General features: G+C 40.0%; 1 protein-coding gene across 2 annotated transcripts in view; it reads right to left on the minus strand.

Annotated features, from left to right (window-relative positions):
• Positions 1–880: 880 nt before the first annotated feature.
• Positions 881–15,865, minus strand: part of LOC132094993 (cytoplasmic protein NCK2-like) — a 75,452-nt gene continuing 60,467 nt past the window's right edge. For both annotated transcript variants that reach the window (XM_059499701.1, XM_059499702.1), the window contains exons 3-4: positions 3,526–4,316; positions 881–2,430 (exon numbers count right to left, since the gene is read on the minus strand). In XM_059499701.1, coding sequence (XP_059355684.1) covers positions 2,236–2,430; positions 3,526–4,316 — 986 coding nt within the window. In that variant the 3' untranslated portion in view covers positions 881–2,235. The remainder of the gene's footprint in view (positions 2,431–3,525; positions 4,317–15,865) is intronic.

A 15,865-nucleotide genomic window follows, 5' to 3' on the forward strand; every position in this document is an offset into this window, starting at 1 on the left:
TGAGGATGAAGCTGATTGGTTGGTTCTTGTCACATGACCTGCGGTGCGCTTGTGGCTCTCTGAAAAGTTGAGATGTTTTTAACTCGATGCGGTGCGGACGCGCCTGGAAAAAACGACCGCGTCGCTTCCATTATGAGCACGCATACCGCGCGCCTACATTGGAAAAAACTAGCTTGAGCGTGCAAAAGACGCGATATGTGAACAGCCCCTAATGCGGTCCAGAGAGCTGCATGGAACTACGTTCACCATGCGTTTATCAGAAAATAATTGTACGCCTCAGAACGTTCGTCAGCCAATCAGATTCAAGCATTCAACGCCCCGTTTAAAATACGATAAACAGCAGTCTACACGATAATTTAAACGTCTCAACATTTCCGATATAAAAAATGAATAATGCAAAAGCTGATGTAACTATCACAGTATAATAATGTATGTTGCTAGGTTTAGATTAGATAAAAAGATTGCGCCTGGGTTTATGGTATGAAAAGCCTGGAAAGGTTATTTTGTGTTTTTCTAAAATATAGAGCTGTCTGATAGTGCCATCCACCGGTGAACTGCACACATGGCATGCACATTTTTGTAAAAATATAACTAGTTTCAACCAGAGGTTTCAACAGGGATGTCAAACTCAGTTCCTGTAGGGCCACAGCCCTTCACAGTTTAGATTCAACTCTAATTAAACACACCTGATGCAGCTAATCAAGTCATTTAGGCTTATTTGAAAACTACATGGTATGCGTGTTGGGACAGGGTTGGAACTACACTCTGCATGGCTTTAAATGTTAATCTGCAGGTGATGTGATGAACTGATACATTCTTTCATTGCACACTAGAAATCAATAGTAATGAGAAAAGAAAGCACAGGCAACGCCAAAGGTCATTAAGTTATTTTGCAAAACTTTTATTGAACAAAAGTATTTCAATTCTCACCACACTGTCCTCAGTACAGTACCATAATGCTGGATCTAAATGATTCATATATGCACCATATCTGTTTTTTAATATATATATGTACATACAGTGGATAGAGGAATTAAATAACATTGCTCAATAACATTCAGACAAATAGATAAAAAAAAAAAAAAACCCGGAAACCCCTTGACCAAACACGCTTATTGGTAAACAGACTTAGAGTAATAGACTAAAGTAAAGAAATAAAATGATATTTGTTTTATTACTCTTGAATTAGTGTTCACAATCAACTATCTGTTACTGAGAGCAGAGAAGACATGTTGGTGAGGTGCAATAAGACATCAATAGTAGCAGAACTGGAAGTGGGTGGCACATTTGGTTGAAAGGACACACATTCAAACTTTCTCCTTGTTTACAGAATCTACTCTCTCTTAATAGCTACACTCTTTTCTCTCTTTACATCCATCTCTTTTAAAGCCTGTCATAACTGCGGCATTTATCTCCCTTTATGACGTACCCTGATTCTGAAGAAACCCTGATCCAAGAGAAATACCTGGAAAGCTGTGTATGTTCGCATTATAGGAGCAGATAAGTCCAAACACTGCCTTCATGTATGTGGGATGGACTGCAGATGCAAAAACAGTGGTTGTAAAGGCTCAGAGGATGGGACAGCACCACTTTATTTCAGGGTGAAATCTGACTGTCATCTCAATTATCAGTTTGGATTCAGATTAAGACTGCAGCTGCAGTGTGAAAATACAGAGAAGATACACGGCCTTCGGATGAGCCCTATGAATGGAGACACCATCTGTTGGAAACCAAATCACACTCATTCTTCATATGTTCACCTGCTTTGAAGGATCAAGGTTCAGACATGCACATGAATCTATTCTCCTCTGCCAACTCAGTACAAGTAGTACACATTTACATACTGTAATGCTCTTTTGGGCAGAGAAATGTAAACCAATGTTATGTGGGTTGAAGATAATCCAGCAACAGGAAGAGCAGAAGAACAGCTGTCCAAAACCTGGGAGAGATTTCTACAGATGTTGCTCAGTGAAATGCCATTCTGTTTGTCCTTTACCAAAACCTCCAAAGTGACTGTAAATCATTAAAACAAAAACAAGAAACACGGCATGTATATCAAGGACGGACATCTGTTTAAAAGAATGAAAAGTTGCTACTGCTCCCAACAGGACTGGAGGCAATGTTGGGCTTAGAAAAGTCAAATAGTCCTTGAAGTTGCTTCTGAAAGGGGCAAGAGACAAAATAAGGTAAGGAGGGAACAGAGATGCACGGGGGGAGAGGTAACGTCTGACAAATTCAGGCAAGGGGCTTGACGAGATAGAGTTTGTCTCCTTGCTCACTGGTGAAGATGGGTGCTTTCTTGTAGTGCTCTACAAGCTCATCCATACTGCTAAAACGCCGCTGACCGATGCAGTACACTCCGTTCTGCAGCTGCACCTTGAAGTGCTTGTTCTTCTCCACAGCCTTCAGAGAAATTGAGAAATCGCTGGGCTGAAACAAAATAACAAAAAAACAGACATGGAGAGATAAATGAATGGGACGTTGTTGCTGCTGCTGCTTTTCCATATCTAAACACCAGATGGCAGCATTGATTCAAATAAAATAAAGCCTGACACCAAGTCACACAGCAGTTAAGAGAGGACAGCCTTGTGGGGCAGTAAAACTTCCTCCAAGATTTCTGTATTGAATAAAAAAAATTAAAAAAAGATTTGTTCTTTGTCATTTCCAGGTTTCGATTCTTTCTTGTTATCATTCTTCATAGGGTTCTGCAAGCTTTTTCATGTATCAAATCTATCTTTCTTTTAACTCTAAATACATCTTACAAAAAAAAAAAAAAAATTAAATAAATCACATTTGGAAGTACATATGTGACTACAGGACAAACCAAAAAACAACCCCAGGGGTGAGTGATATGAGGGTATATTGCGTGATGGTAGAAATGTCAACCGCTGGAGATTCTACTTTACCATATACCACAGCATGATTTTAAAAATCCCACACTATTCAGAAAAACATATCAAACATTGAAAACTGTGTCGCAGAAAAGCAGAGTTTACTGTCTGGTGAATATTACATATTCTGGTAAATATCAATTTGTATCTATCTTCCAATTAAAACTTCCACAAAAAGTTTCAAAGAAAATAATTAATTCTTAAAGTATGTGACAACATTAATAAAATTATGTAATATAAATTTTTTTTTGGAATTAATTTCCAGATTTTGTAATATATAGCATACATATATTGCATTACCATATATATGTAATATCTGATAAAACAGTACCTATGTAAGATTTTGGTCATAGCGCCCCATTCTAAACAGCACTATGGGAAGTCATTCAACAGTGTCCAAACTGGTCTCTGTCACACAGTACACTCAGTGGGTTGTGCATGTAAACTGATCCAACATCCAGTGGGTTGCACAAATAATTGGTTCACACTGTGCAGTTCAGTCGGCTAGTGCAGTTTCTATCCATTTGGGGTTCCAATACAGTACATTACATTACACAATAAGGGCTGCATAACTATGTGGGCAGGTTGCTGCAATAGTTTGCATGCAGATGTGAGGAAATTCAGTCCAACTTACCGATGACTCACTGTCCCGTATCAGAAAGTCTCCTTCCACTCCTCTCTCATTAAGTGCACCCTCAGCTTGGTGCCGTGTCACATTACCATAGTACCAATCCTTTCCAGCAAATTTGCCTGTACGTGAGGGAACTGTGTGACTGATGTGAGGGGAGCCGTGACTTGACCCTAAACCCTTCGCTATAGGACCATCACTGAGCACTACCACATAGTTCTTGGGCACAAGACCGACCATGCCATGACTGTTTTTACACCTCCACCACTCTGGGTCATTCTCTGGCTTTTCCAAAACTTCCATCGTCTCCCCTTTCTCAAAGTTCAGTTCCTCCTCTGTGACAGAGCTGAAGGGGTACAGAGTCTGGACCATATGCAGAACGGAGCTCCCAGAGCCTCCTGGCCGGCCGTTGGCCATCGCTGCACCTTGCCCCACTTTTAAGGACCGGAAGCCCCCCAACGAGTCCCCAAAGACGCTATCATGGTCTGTGTATCCCACCTCCTCTTGGACGTAGTTGGACGGGAACCAACCGACGCGGCCGGCATGGCTACCCCTCCACCAGCCGTCGCTGCACTTCTCCATCACGACCACCCTCTCCCCTTTTATTAGGTTGAGTTCATCTTCACGCTCAGCTGCATAAGAAAACTTCACCAGTGCGGGAATGTTGAGGTCATAGATCCGCTCAGCCCCGCCCACTCCACCTCCTCCTGCGCTGCCATTGGACGGGTACTCTGCCTCTGTGCTGGGTGTGGGAGATGGATCACGAGCACTAGTCTTCCTTTTCATTTTTCCAAGGCCTAAGTGGAATAGAGAGAGACACAAAACAGTAAGTAAGTAGAAATCTGGAAAAAAGCTGTCAAAACAGAAATAACAACTGATTGATTGAGACTTGACAGATCGACAGCTTTTACCAGTGCTTAAGAGTTGCTTAAATGAAATAGACTTTATATTAAGTTACCCTAGGTTTCATGGATTAGAAGATTTTGGGGGGTTGGCAACCTTGGGAATAATTATTCTATGACTCTGTTCATTTAATGGGGCTGCAATGATAAATCGATGCAGAGTCGATTCGTGGATCGATTCTGAGTAGAGATGTCCACAATCTCTATCCATTCAGCGGTGAATGAATGAATCTATCCATTCAGCGGTCTCCGTGATGGGATATGTCAACAAAGTAAAATTATCCCAAATGTAACTACAGCGTGGTCTCTTCATTTTCTCAAATGATCATAATCACATCTATTCATTATCCAATCCTGCTACTAGCCTTTTATTTAGACTAAAACCCCTTTTAATTCGGTTGAGGAATCCTGTGTTTGAGTGGCATTTGCACTTCCTGTCATGTTGTTTACTATATGCCACTGCAACAGACGCATTTTGCAGTATTAAGGTTAATGATTAATCATTTAATTGATTGTTAAAATAACAATCAATCATGGAAATAATCGAAAATTTATTTAGATGAATTCTGAGCTTAGATTTTAAGCAGATGGCGCTCTAATTTACTTTTTATCTACACACTCAAATGCTCACGAAAAAGAGTGCTGAAGAGCACTTGTGCGTTCGGCTGAGTCATGTAATTTCACGTCTTTTATGACGCAAGATTAATGTAAACAGCCCATTGTGAACACTCTTGTTATTTGCTTTAACCTTTTCAAAAAGCAGAGTATGGCTGTTTCTAAAGCATGCAGTGCCATCTGCTGTTCAAAACTACGCTCAGAACTGACTCGAGAAAGAACCGCATGCATTTGGAAAATATCAGAATCGAATGCTGAACAGTGAAAAAATACACTGAAAAAATACACTGACAAGAAAAAGATGACATGCCTTTCTATTGCAATGTACTCACTGATTGCACATGCAACAACAAACATTCAGTATACAGATACACTTTAAAGAATCTTTTTTTTTTTTAATGAATCGGTCAAAAAGACAGAAACAACATTTGTTGCTTTAATGCCAAAGAGGACACATTTGGTGATGTAAGTGGCAGGGAAATGGCACGCTTCTGCTTTAAATTCCTCATGATTTCCATTCCTATTTTACTCTTTAATGAAACTGCAAAGTTCCCTTAAGTTCAATGATGTCTTAAAGCATTACATTTTCTCCTACTATAGAAAATTGTTCCCACTTCTGGGCAAATAGAAGCTGATCTACTCAAGACTAGTGATGTGACAGAGTAGACTGTGTTAGAGGGTAAACACTTGAGTCCTAGAGGTGCACTGAGAACTGTGGAAGAAAAGAGAGATTAAGGATTGAAGACTTTAATATTCAGCTCTAAAGACGGGGGGAATTACTCTGATATGATATATCTAACAAAGGAACAAGTAACCTAAGAAACAGACAATGGTTTGAGCACATAAATTTCCATTTCAAACATATACAAACATATATGTACACTAGGGCTGTCACTTTTGAGAAAAATCTAATTCGAACGGATATCGAATATCATGCAATGTATTCGAATATATTTGAATATCTACTTGCCCCAACTGGCTACTAGCTATTATTCGCTTGATACGTCTAGAGTGCCCTCTACTGGATAAGATGGCAAAGAATAAAATAAAAAACAAACGGTCTAATCATAGACTGTAAAAAATGCGCTACACATGGCATTTTAAAAACCAGATATTTTATTTATAGTTCGATTACGGATATTTCACGTCATGTTCGAATGCATATTCAAATATCGAATAAAAAGTGACAGCCCTAATGTACACCACTAGTGGGAAAATTATTCTTTATGAGTGTCAAAAACTTGGTTTTCTTATACAGTGAACATGTCAAAAACGTACTTTTAGTAAGCCAGATCAGTACACACATCCCCATTGTCCATAACTCCAATTTTGCTCTGCATGTAAATTAGGGCTAGGTAAAAAATACTGATATCTTGATTTTAATCGATTCTTATTTTTATGAAACGATATTGATTCTCAAATGCCAAGAATCGATTAGTCTAGCCTGTTTTCAGTTAATGGACAGAACATTGAAGGACACCTCCCATTCAATATATCACAATAAGTATTGTGCTTTGGTACTTTTAATATGAAACAAAGTCTCAGATTGCAAATTCTGTCCACTGTATAAAAGTATTCAAACAATAAATGGCATTTTGGCACTGTTTATTGTGGAGTGACAGATCGCTGTAGCACAACAAAAGGCGCATGTGAACTAATCATCTCCTCCACATTTATATCAGTTTCAGCACAAAATAAACATGACTAAACATCCGAAATTCTGTCTCATGTAATAGCTCAATCAGTGTATTCAGTGACCATAAACTCGTTAATTAGCTAGAAAAATAAATTGTAGAGAGAGGCATTTTGCTAAATATATGCACCATATAATATATTCATTATAATATTTTACTGTTCTTCAAAGTTAATTTTTTTTATGACAGTCACTATTAAAAACAAATTGAAGTTAAAATATATTGTAATTGTACATGTATTTTTTTTCCTTGAGAAAATTTGGCATGCGTACCTGATATATATCCAAAATAATCTATATCGAATCGAATCGAGACGTGAAATTTGTGTCAAATTCCAGCCCTAATGTAAACACCTCTGCCAGCATTCTGGCGGCTTCCATGTGTGCACGTCTTCTGCATGTTTCAAAATCGTGTTTTTATAATGAGCAGATTTTTGACAGTTACCAGGATTTCAATGTACATGTAAACACATTCATTGTCTAAATGCCAGTGAAACAGACAGGTACCCTGTCGTATCCTGAGTAGGACCCCTGTTTGCATTTCAGTGTCTTGACAGGCAGCCAAAAATAAGCCCTCTCACTTGTTCCCAGGTAACAGAGGAGATCTGCCACTGCCAATGTTCCTGCCTCCTCTACTGATCCCAATTGGCCACATACAGCCCACAATCACACGCTTTATGTTCTCATATGCACGCTCGGTGTGCTGTCACTGCGAACAGAGTACACAGAAATAGCGAGCTGTGGAAATTGGGCTGAGGACTGGTAACTCCTTGCAGACTCCAAACCCCAGCTCTCTGTGAGCAATTCAAATGCAATGGGTATCCCAGGCAACAGGGGCAGCATGCTTCATATTGATATGAATAGAAAATGTGCAAGGGGAGGACGAGAAGTTTTCAAAAGAAACTCAATCTGACATGAGCTGACAGGAGAAAGAGAAGTCAATTTGCAAAGTAATGACACACAGAATAACAGAGCCGTGGGAAAGCAGGAGAACATTTGATGTCTGTCAAATTCTCACAATTCTCCAGGAGCCTATCAAATGATCTGCAAAGCTTTCTCACATGCATCCAGGCGTGCTTGCACACACAAGCATCTCTTGCACGCGAGCAGCATTCTTAGGCTCGAATAGATATGTGTGAAGACAAAAAAAAAAGGCCGACTTCAACTCCTGGGTCCTTGACCACTGAAGTACACTTAACAGGTACTTTCTCTAGGGATTGTCAGTCTCACACCACACTGCACATTAACCTGGAAATATCTCTACCAAAGGCTTTCTGGGGCGCAAACTAATCTGAAGCCATTCCTGACTTCAGACTAAAATATCGACCCTTGCAGTCCAGAAGGTAGGGATGGGCTTGTGTACATGAAGAATTACTCAAAGTGACTCCAATGATCAATCACGATATAAAGCAAATGTGGGTGATTATATATACTGTATGTTAGCATTAGTGCTCTACACATTGACTTGCTGTCTGGAGTAGTAACAGCACTCAAAACACTATGATGTGGGAGTGACCTGGATCGCAAACAAGAACAGTTAACACAATTTTCTAGTTCAAAGGGAGCAGAAACTTTTCCTTATTCTGGAACTTAGAGACTGTGTTGGCTGAGAGTGGTGTGTACTTCTGAGGCTCGGGCTGATGGGGAATGAAAACTACAACACAAACAGAACAAAGGCCTTCTGGGAAATCTAGAAATTGAAGCACGTTCCACCACAAGTGACAAATACATGAGAGGAATGCCTGAGAAGGCTTAAAAAAGGAGAATCAAGATTGAAAAATCAATGAAAATCACATACAAGAAGTCTTTGAGATGACACAATGTGAAGCCTCTTTTCAGACGTCCCAGAGAGGGATAATGCTGTTGACTTGAGCAGAGGAGATTTGATTCTGGCCAATCTCAAGTGAACAAAACATGGCACACCAAACTACTACAAGCAACACAATAACGGAAACTCCCTCATGGCCGTTCTGGCACATTAATTCCAATGCAGCCAGACACTCATTTTCATACATTCATTTCATTACAAGCTAGCAATATAACCGTTCATTAATCTGCATTTCCAGAAAGCAATCACCCCTTTTCTCTTTAACCTTTACACTTACAGTTTACTTATGTCTCCTTATGTCAAATATAAAACTGACTTGTTAACAGGCAAAATTATCCAACCAACAAAGCTGCAATAATGGCGCTCCCCCACAATTATGCTGTCCATTAAGCTCCATACCATAATAATACCCAAATATCCCTTCATTCAATTAACTCCCCATCTATATGATTAGCTTGGAACTTAACCCACAGTAAAGCTGCAGGCTCCATTTGTCTTTCATTGAGCCTTGCCTCTACGTATTAGGGAAATACGATGTTGCATATTCAGAAAGTTTTCTGACAGGGAGACTGTTTCTATCCTACACCTCATCAGGGGCGTCGGACTGGGGGTAAAACCAGTACTGATTACCAGGGCCTCAAAGGAAGAGAGGGCCCTTGAAAAGTCTGGAATATTATTTATATTATATTATATTATTATATATTATATTATATTATTTATATATTTTCAGGGGGGGGGGGGGGGGGGGCATTAGGACTGCCTAGGGCCCGGGATCTTGTGTAGCGCCCCTGCACCTCATGGTCCACATATTGATGCGCTTATATTTTAGAAGGTGACAGAACCCCAAACAGTATTGTTCAAAATAACAAGCTAAAATAAATATAGGAAAAGAAAAAAGGCAATCTATAAAATCAATAGGATTTTTTTTTTTTTTTGCTTTAAAAAAAAATCACGTTTGTTTGTGCATACTGTGAAGAGTGATCAAGCTGTGTCATAATGCGAGTGTAAATGATCAAATGTATTTCTTGGTCAAAATGGCCTTTTTTAATGTGGTTTTAATGTAAACACAGTTGGTTGTTCGAATGCTGAACTTTACTATTTGTAATCCATTTGACCATAAAGTGTCCCATTTGTCATAAAGCCAATCATGAACAGCCTGACGCTTTGCACCCCTGATACATCCTTTTGTGAACTCCACAGCAGACAAAGCAAAAGTCGATAATGAGAAACACTTTAACCAACTAAAGTTAGGTTTCAAAATATCTGCCACTGGTTGGACAAAAAGCAAACCTACAAGAGATTCATGTTTTTATTGAACCCAAGGGCTAGATTGTACCTACACCATAGGTACTTTGTTCAGAGTAACTGCTTTTGAATGATAGACCTTCTAAGTGAGGCTCATTTTGTTAAGTTGGGCTGGTCAGGATATCCAAATAAGCAGCCACTAGCACCACAGAATCACATTATTTGCACTTTTGTTTTTGTTCTGTTGATGGAAAGCTTATAAGGAAATGCCAATTCACAGAACAACTCGTGTGAGTTGTGGAGCTCAGAGGTGCCATGAAGAAGTGTATTAGTGTGTGTATGCTGACAGTTCTTTAGCGAGATCCTCTGATCTTCAAAGAGTGACAGGTTTTGAGCTCAACGGGATGGAGGGAGTGTTTGAGTGCAGGTATCCGTGACAACCACCAATCAGAGGTCCCCCCTTGTGGCCCCTCAGTGGGAATTAATTCCCAATGCAGAATTAACTTAAGCCCCTTTCACATTGCCATTCCGGCAAATACACGGGTAAAGTGTTCCAGCAATTGTTCCCAGGTCGCTAGATTTTGCACTTTCACACTGCCAGTGATTACCCGGAATATGTGCGTGCTTTCACACACAACCCGTAAAGATCCCGTAACGACACGTGACATCAGAGCATGACGTGTAATGTACGAGTCGAAAACGTTAGGCACGTTATGCTTTCACTGAAGCAAGCGAACGATCTCAGCATCAGCTCAGAAAGTGAGGAACTAACTGATCTCTGCTTCATTACAGTTTGCACATATTTTTTCATCGCGAACGTTGATCTTCCTTCAAAACAGCCGGTAAAAGAGTCGTCATCACTTCGACATGACATTAGATCTGGATTTTGTTCACACAGCGCTCGTCCCGGGTTGAACCCGGCAATGTTACTAGGTCCCCGACCCGGGTTCAATGCCGGAATCAATCCCGGGACATGGTTGCTTTCACACAGAAGGCGACCCAGCAATGTTCCGGCAATTTGCCTTGTCCGATGTGGAGTGTGAAAGGGGCTTTAGAAGGTCACTGATGCATATTCACGACCTTCCTCTTGGTATACAAGTAAATGGCCCTCTTATCTTTGTTCCATAGATTATTAGGGAATAACTAGAACACCAAGTAATTTGACAAATGTAAAAAATCAACACACACAAAAAAAGTAAACCAAACTGCGCTGGATCTATTCCTAATAGGGCCGAGTGATTTGGGGAAAATATCTAATTGTGATTTTTTTTTGACAGATATTGTGATTGTGATTTGATTTGCGATTTGAATTTTGCACAGTCAAGCTTCAGCTTAATATTGTCAATAGTGTGCAGCACAGTATGGGTATCGTTACCCAGCTGAAAAAAAACAAAACAATAAAAACCATCACAGAAATTCTTATGGTTTCGATTAAAACAATTACAAAATTACTTTTTGTAGTGTGTTTTGGGCATTATTCCCATAGGAATTACTGTTGTTCTATTGTTTCCCATCTGACAGATTACATCCCACCAATAGAATCTGTCAAATACCAGTATAATTCACATTAAAGCAGGGAATATTGTAATTTTATAACAACTTTTAAATAATCTACTTAATTATTGAATTTCACAGGAAAGATTAGTTTATTTTGTGTAAATAAATAACTGTATTACTGTAGTAAATTATTAAAGTACTACTTAGGTTAGGTAGGCTGATTTATACACTTTTAAGTATTTGGGATTTTAAGAACAAGTGGAAAATGTGCTGAATGTTTCATTTCATCCAAGTGAAATTAGCAAAGCAGACTGAATTCACATTCATTTTAAAAGCGGAGCCAGACAGGTTACGTGCGTGCATCAGGTCTCATCCATATTGCCAGATGCACTCGTGGAGACGTGCGGAGCTGAGCCGCACGAGTATAACCAAACATTACAAGACAGGCTGAGTGTGTGTGGCGAGTTTAAACGGCTCCTCCATGAGATGCGGCAGAGAGGAGGGAATATGAGAAGCTTTCAGAGATACAGGCTGTGTGTGTGGTCTTCTGAATTGGGAATAGCGAACATGCATTATAAACTTTTATCAAATTAGAATCTGTTGGGGAGATACAATGTGCAAGTTAACGTACATGTATTAATAAAAACATATAAGAACATACATTTTATTCTCCAGTAGTGAAAGCAGAAACAATAAGGGAGCTCTTGATATGTGTTGTGACACAGCTCTTGTAAATTAATGTTACCTTTTTTGTTTGGTGTCTGTCATTTCGAAGCCAAGTAATCTCATATTACATAAGTTTTTCTTTAGTATTAATTTAGCCTAACTATCGACCCTGTAGATGCTATAATCACACACACACACACACACACACACACGCTCTCTCTCTCTCTCTCTCTCTCCCACTTTCCCTTTTTTAATGGTGGGCGTTTACGCAGTTGGTTAGAGCAGTGCTGATTGGGGAGAATGGAGGTGTGCTCACTCTGTTGGTAAGACAGTCACTCAAGGCTGACAGTCAAGCATATGCCCTGGAACAGAATAATATCACGTCCACATCGCAGGTTTTGCGATTAGCAAAATCGCAATGTCTCAAATCGCGATTGCGATTCGATTCTGATTAATCGCACAGCCCTAATTCCAACTGTTTATTATCCTGAAATCTGAAGGCTTTGCTATGGACGGACAGATTAAATTTGAATGAGGAATCTCATTTCAACACTTGTCTAACCTGCTTTAAAAATGCTCCACTTAACCTGCTTGGAATTCACACACATTCACTCACACACAATGGAACACAATGGAAAGGAAGCAGGTAAAATGTAACACTCTTTTCATGAAAGCCTACTCCAATTTCATTGGCTGTCTCAGGGAAGTGGATGGGGAAAATGCTTTGCATTTAACAACTTCAGTAGCTATTAAACCTCTCCATGTCTTTACCTCCCGCAGCAGAAAAGGCATTATCGATTCACTGCTTCCTGTTGTTCAGAGCTCATTAACAAAATAACAAAATGTTATTTAGAGCTCATTAACTCATGGTAATCACTTATGGGACAAACAAACACATAGACAGGGATAAGCATGCTCTCATTAAGGGATACTAATGATTTGGACAGATTTATAAATAAATAAAAAATACATTGGTCAATGTGATGTGGTTAGTATCTTAGATTAAATAGAATCATATGTAATTTTTGTCTGACAATGCAAGAGCTTTTTAAGTTTTCCATATTCTCTTCCCAAACTTTCCAGGTTACATTCTTTCTTTTTCTCCGTCTGCAGCACATGGAAATGGAAACGCCTAGAAGTCAGGCATTTCATGAGAAGGGCAGAAATTGGGATGCAATGGAGCTAGAAATCCATTAATCCTCACACCTGTAGTGTCTTACCCATATGTAGGTCCCGAGATGGCCCATGGGAGAACTGATTGATACCTTGCACTTGTGGAAAATATTGCCAGCTATGGCAAATGTGATTCTGCACCCTTTAAATGATAAATAACTGTTTAGCAGAAAATATAAAAATAGTCTCTATATATTTCCAAAAAAGTACAACGTATCAATGTTTATTTTGAGGGCTAAACAGTATAGTGAGGATTATTGGTGGTTTTGCTAATGGACAGCAGGGGGTCCCAGCCTCTATGGCAGGGGTAGTCTCAGCCTCAGATGTCATGCCCACGGACCAGTGACTAAACATCTGATGCATATGGGACACAAAAGTGGAAATTTTTAAGGAGTGTCGAAGTCGTCATCGTATTAGTTGAATTCTACAGGATTTCTGGGAGATGTGTGTCTGGTTCTTTAATGTTCTGCCTGAAAACAAAAATGCTGTGCCGCCAAACTCCTCACGAAAGAAGAAAGCCATCGAGTTTACAACTGTGATGACGAGTGCTTATCAGGATCAACTAAATGCTGGATATTAAAAATTATGTGAAATATTTAAAGTTTGCGGCATACAATCTTTAAAATAAGTCAGAGAGTTTTACAAACCGGTCTGTTATTGTGGCAAGATTTACACACCCAGAAACGTGATGGTGAATGAAATGAACTGTGATTGGTTGTTTGACATGTCGGTTAAACGGCCTCATGGGTGGGCCTTGGCCAACGAAAGATGCCATGGATTCCAGACCTTCAGCCATCAGTCTGAAGGTATAGCTACGCGAGACAAGGGCAAGGGGTGGCAAACTCCAGCCCCGGAGAGCCACAGTCCTGCAGAATTCAGCTCCAACGGTAATTAAAACTCACCTGCCTGTAATTTTCTAGTAACACTTCAGACCTTGATTAGCTTGTTCATGTATGTTTTGATTAGGGTTAAAGCAGGACTGTCATTCTCCACCTCTGCCCTAGGGCAACACCAATCTTGAACATGAGATTCATTTTTGAACAGTCTACATTTTCAATAAAACAATTCCCACGAATGCTGTCCTAAAAAAACAATGCCCTCAAAAACTTGTGTTCAGATGCTTCACCTGCTTTTAGTGTTGTGATAGACACTTTAACATTAAGATGTTTTATTGGAATGAATGAAGGAGGGCCTCTCAAGGTGACTTTAGATCAAAGTATCTCAACAATAAATTCAATCATTTTTTATGAAGCATAACACATGCAATCAAAGGATCCCAGGGTTTGTCTTGTGTTGTTGGCTTGTACATAACTCACTACAAAAAATGACAGTCCCAAGAGTTTTCCTTAGTGCCTTGAGATGACAGATTGAGCGTTAAAAGGCATGAAGCTCCGGAGGCGTATGGGGGAAGTAGGGCATTGCAACTGCAAGGGCGTTTCATACGCGTCATCTCCTACTGAAGGATTAAGAGGTCTAGACCTGTACAGACTCTTCAGTATGACATTTAGATCAACACAGAACAATTTATCTAACAACCCAACTATTCTGAACTTTAAATCTGACTGGCTTAGGCTTAGGCCATGAAAAGGCCTGTTGTCAAATTCACAACTGTACGAAAACAAAGGAGAGCAAGCATTCCAGTCACTGTCAGATTTTGATGATTTGGCATTTTATGGGCACTTAGCAGTGCTGGAGATTTCATTTTCTCCCCAGTAGATATTCTATTTGCTTACATATAAACTAGCTTCTTGATGGTGTTGCCAAGATGACTGCTAAATAAACCGACTTGCCTTGTAAGGATTTTTCTGGTTTGGCAGGACTGTCAATTGGTGGAATGCTTCACTGAGCTGTGAGTAGGGATGGGTATCGTTAAGGTTTTAATGGTATTACTACTCTTACCGATACTGCTTAACGGTCCAGTACTTTAACTGTATTCTTATCGGTACTTTGTGTTGTGTTACTTTGTGTTGTGTTAGGCAGTCGAAAACTTTGCATTGCTCTGTCTGCACATAATGCACTTTTGAAAGATGCTTTGACAGATTGCTTGTGTTTCCGCCCTTACATGCAAAAATTTTGTTGCACTTATGACAACCAGCATTGTCTGCATCAACTCTAGTGAAGTATCGCGTCTAAAAACGCGTGGGAAACTCTAGGCACGCCGCTTTCTGATTTGTTTTTCCCAAAACCTTCGGGCACTTGCGCTCCTGAGGAGTCTGCCATTGCTAAGCAACCATGACCTGCTCTCTCCATGAAGACGAGGAAATTTCAGCAATGGATAAATGGATTTGCAGCACTAAAAACTGCTTGCAGTAGCTCTGCTACTAAATTAATTTAAAAACCCACATACAGCTATCAGCTGTTCCTTCATCTTGGCTGAGCTTTCAACGTTGTTACGGAAAAGGTGAGGAAGCTACATGACCTGCGGTGCGCTTGCGGCATTCTGAAAAGTTGAGATGTTTTTAACTCGATGCGGTGCGGACGTGCCTGGAAAAAACGAGCTCGTCGCACCGCATGCACGTCGCAACTGCGTCGCTTCCATTATTAGCGCGCATACCACGCGCCTACATTTGAAATAACGAACTTGAGCGCGCAAAAGACGAGATATTTGAACGGTCCCTTATGCGTGTGTGTGCGCCGTGCTCGTTCTTGTTGTGTGTGTGTGTGACTGACAGACAGCCTCCGCGGCACACATGAGAGATCTCGCAGATCTCACAGACAAACGTCTTA

This window comes from Carassius carassius, chromosome 19 (assembly GCF_963082965.1).
Source record: "Carassius carassius chromosome 19, fCarCar2.1, whole genome shotgun sequence".
Lineage (NCBI taxonomy): Eukaryota > Metazoa > Chordata > Actinopteri > Cypriniformes > Cyprinidae > Carassius > Carassius carassius.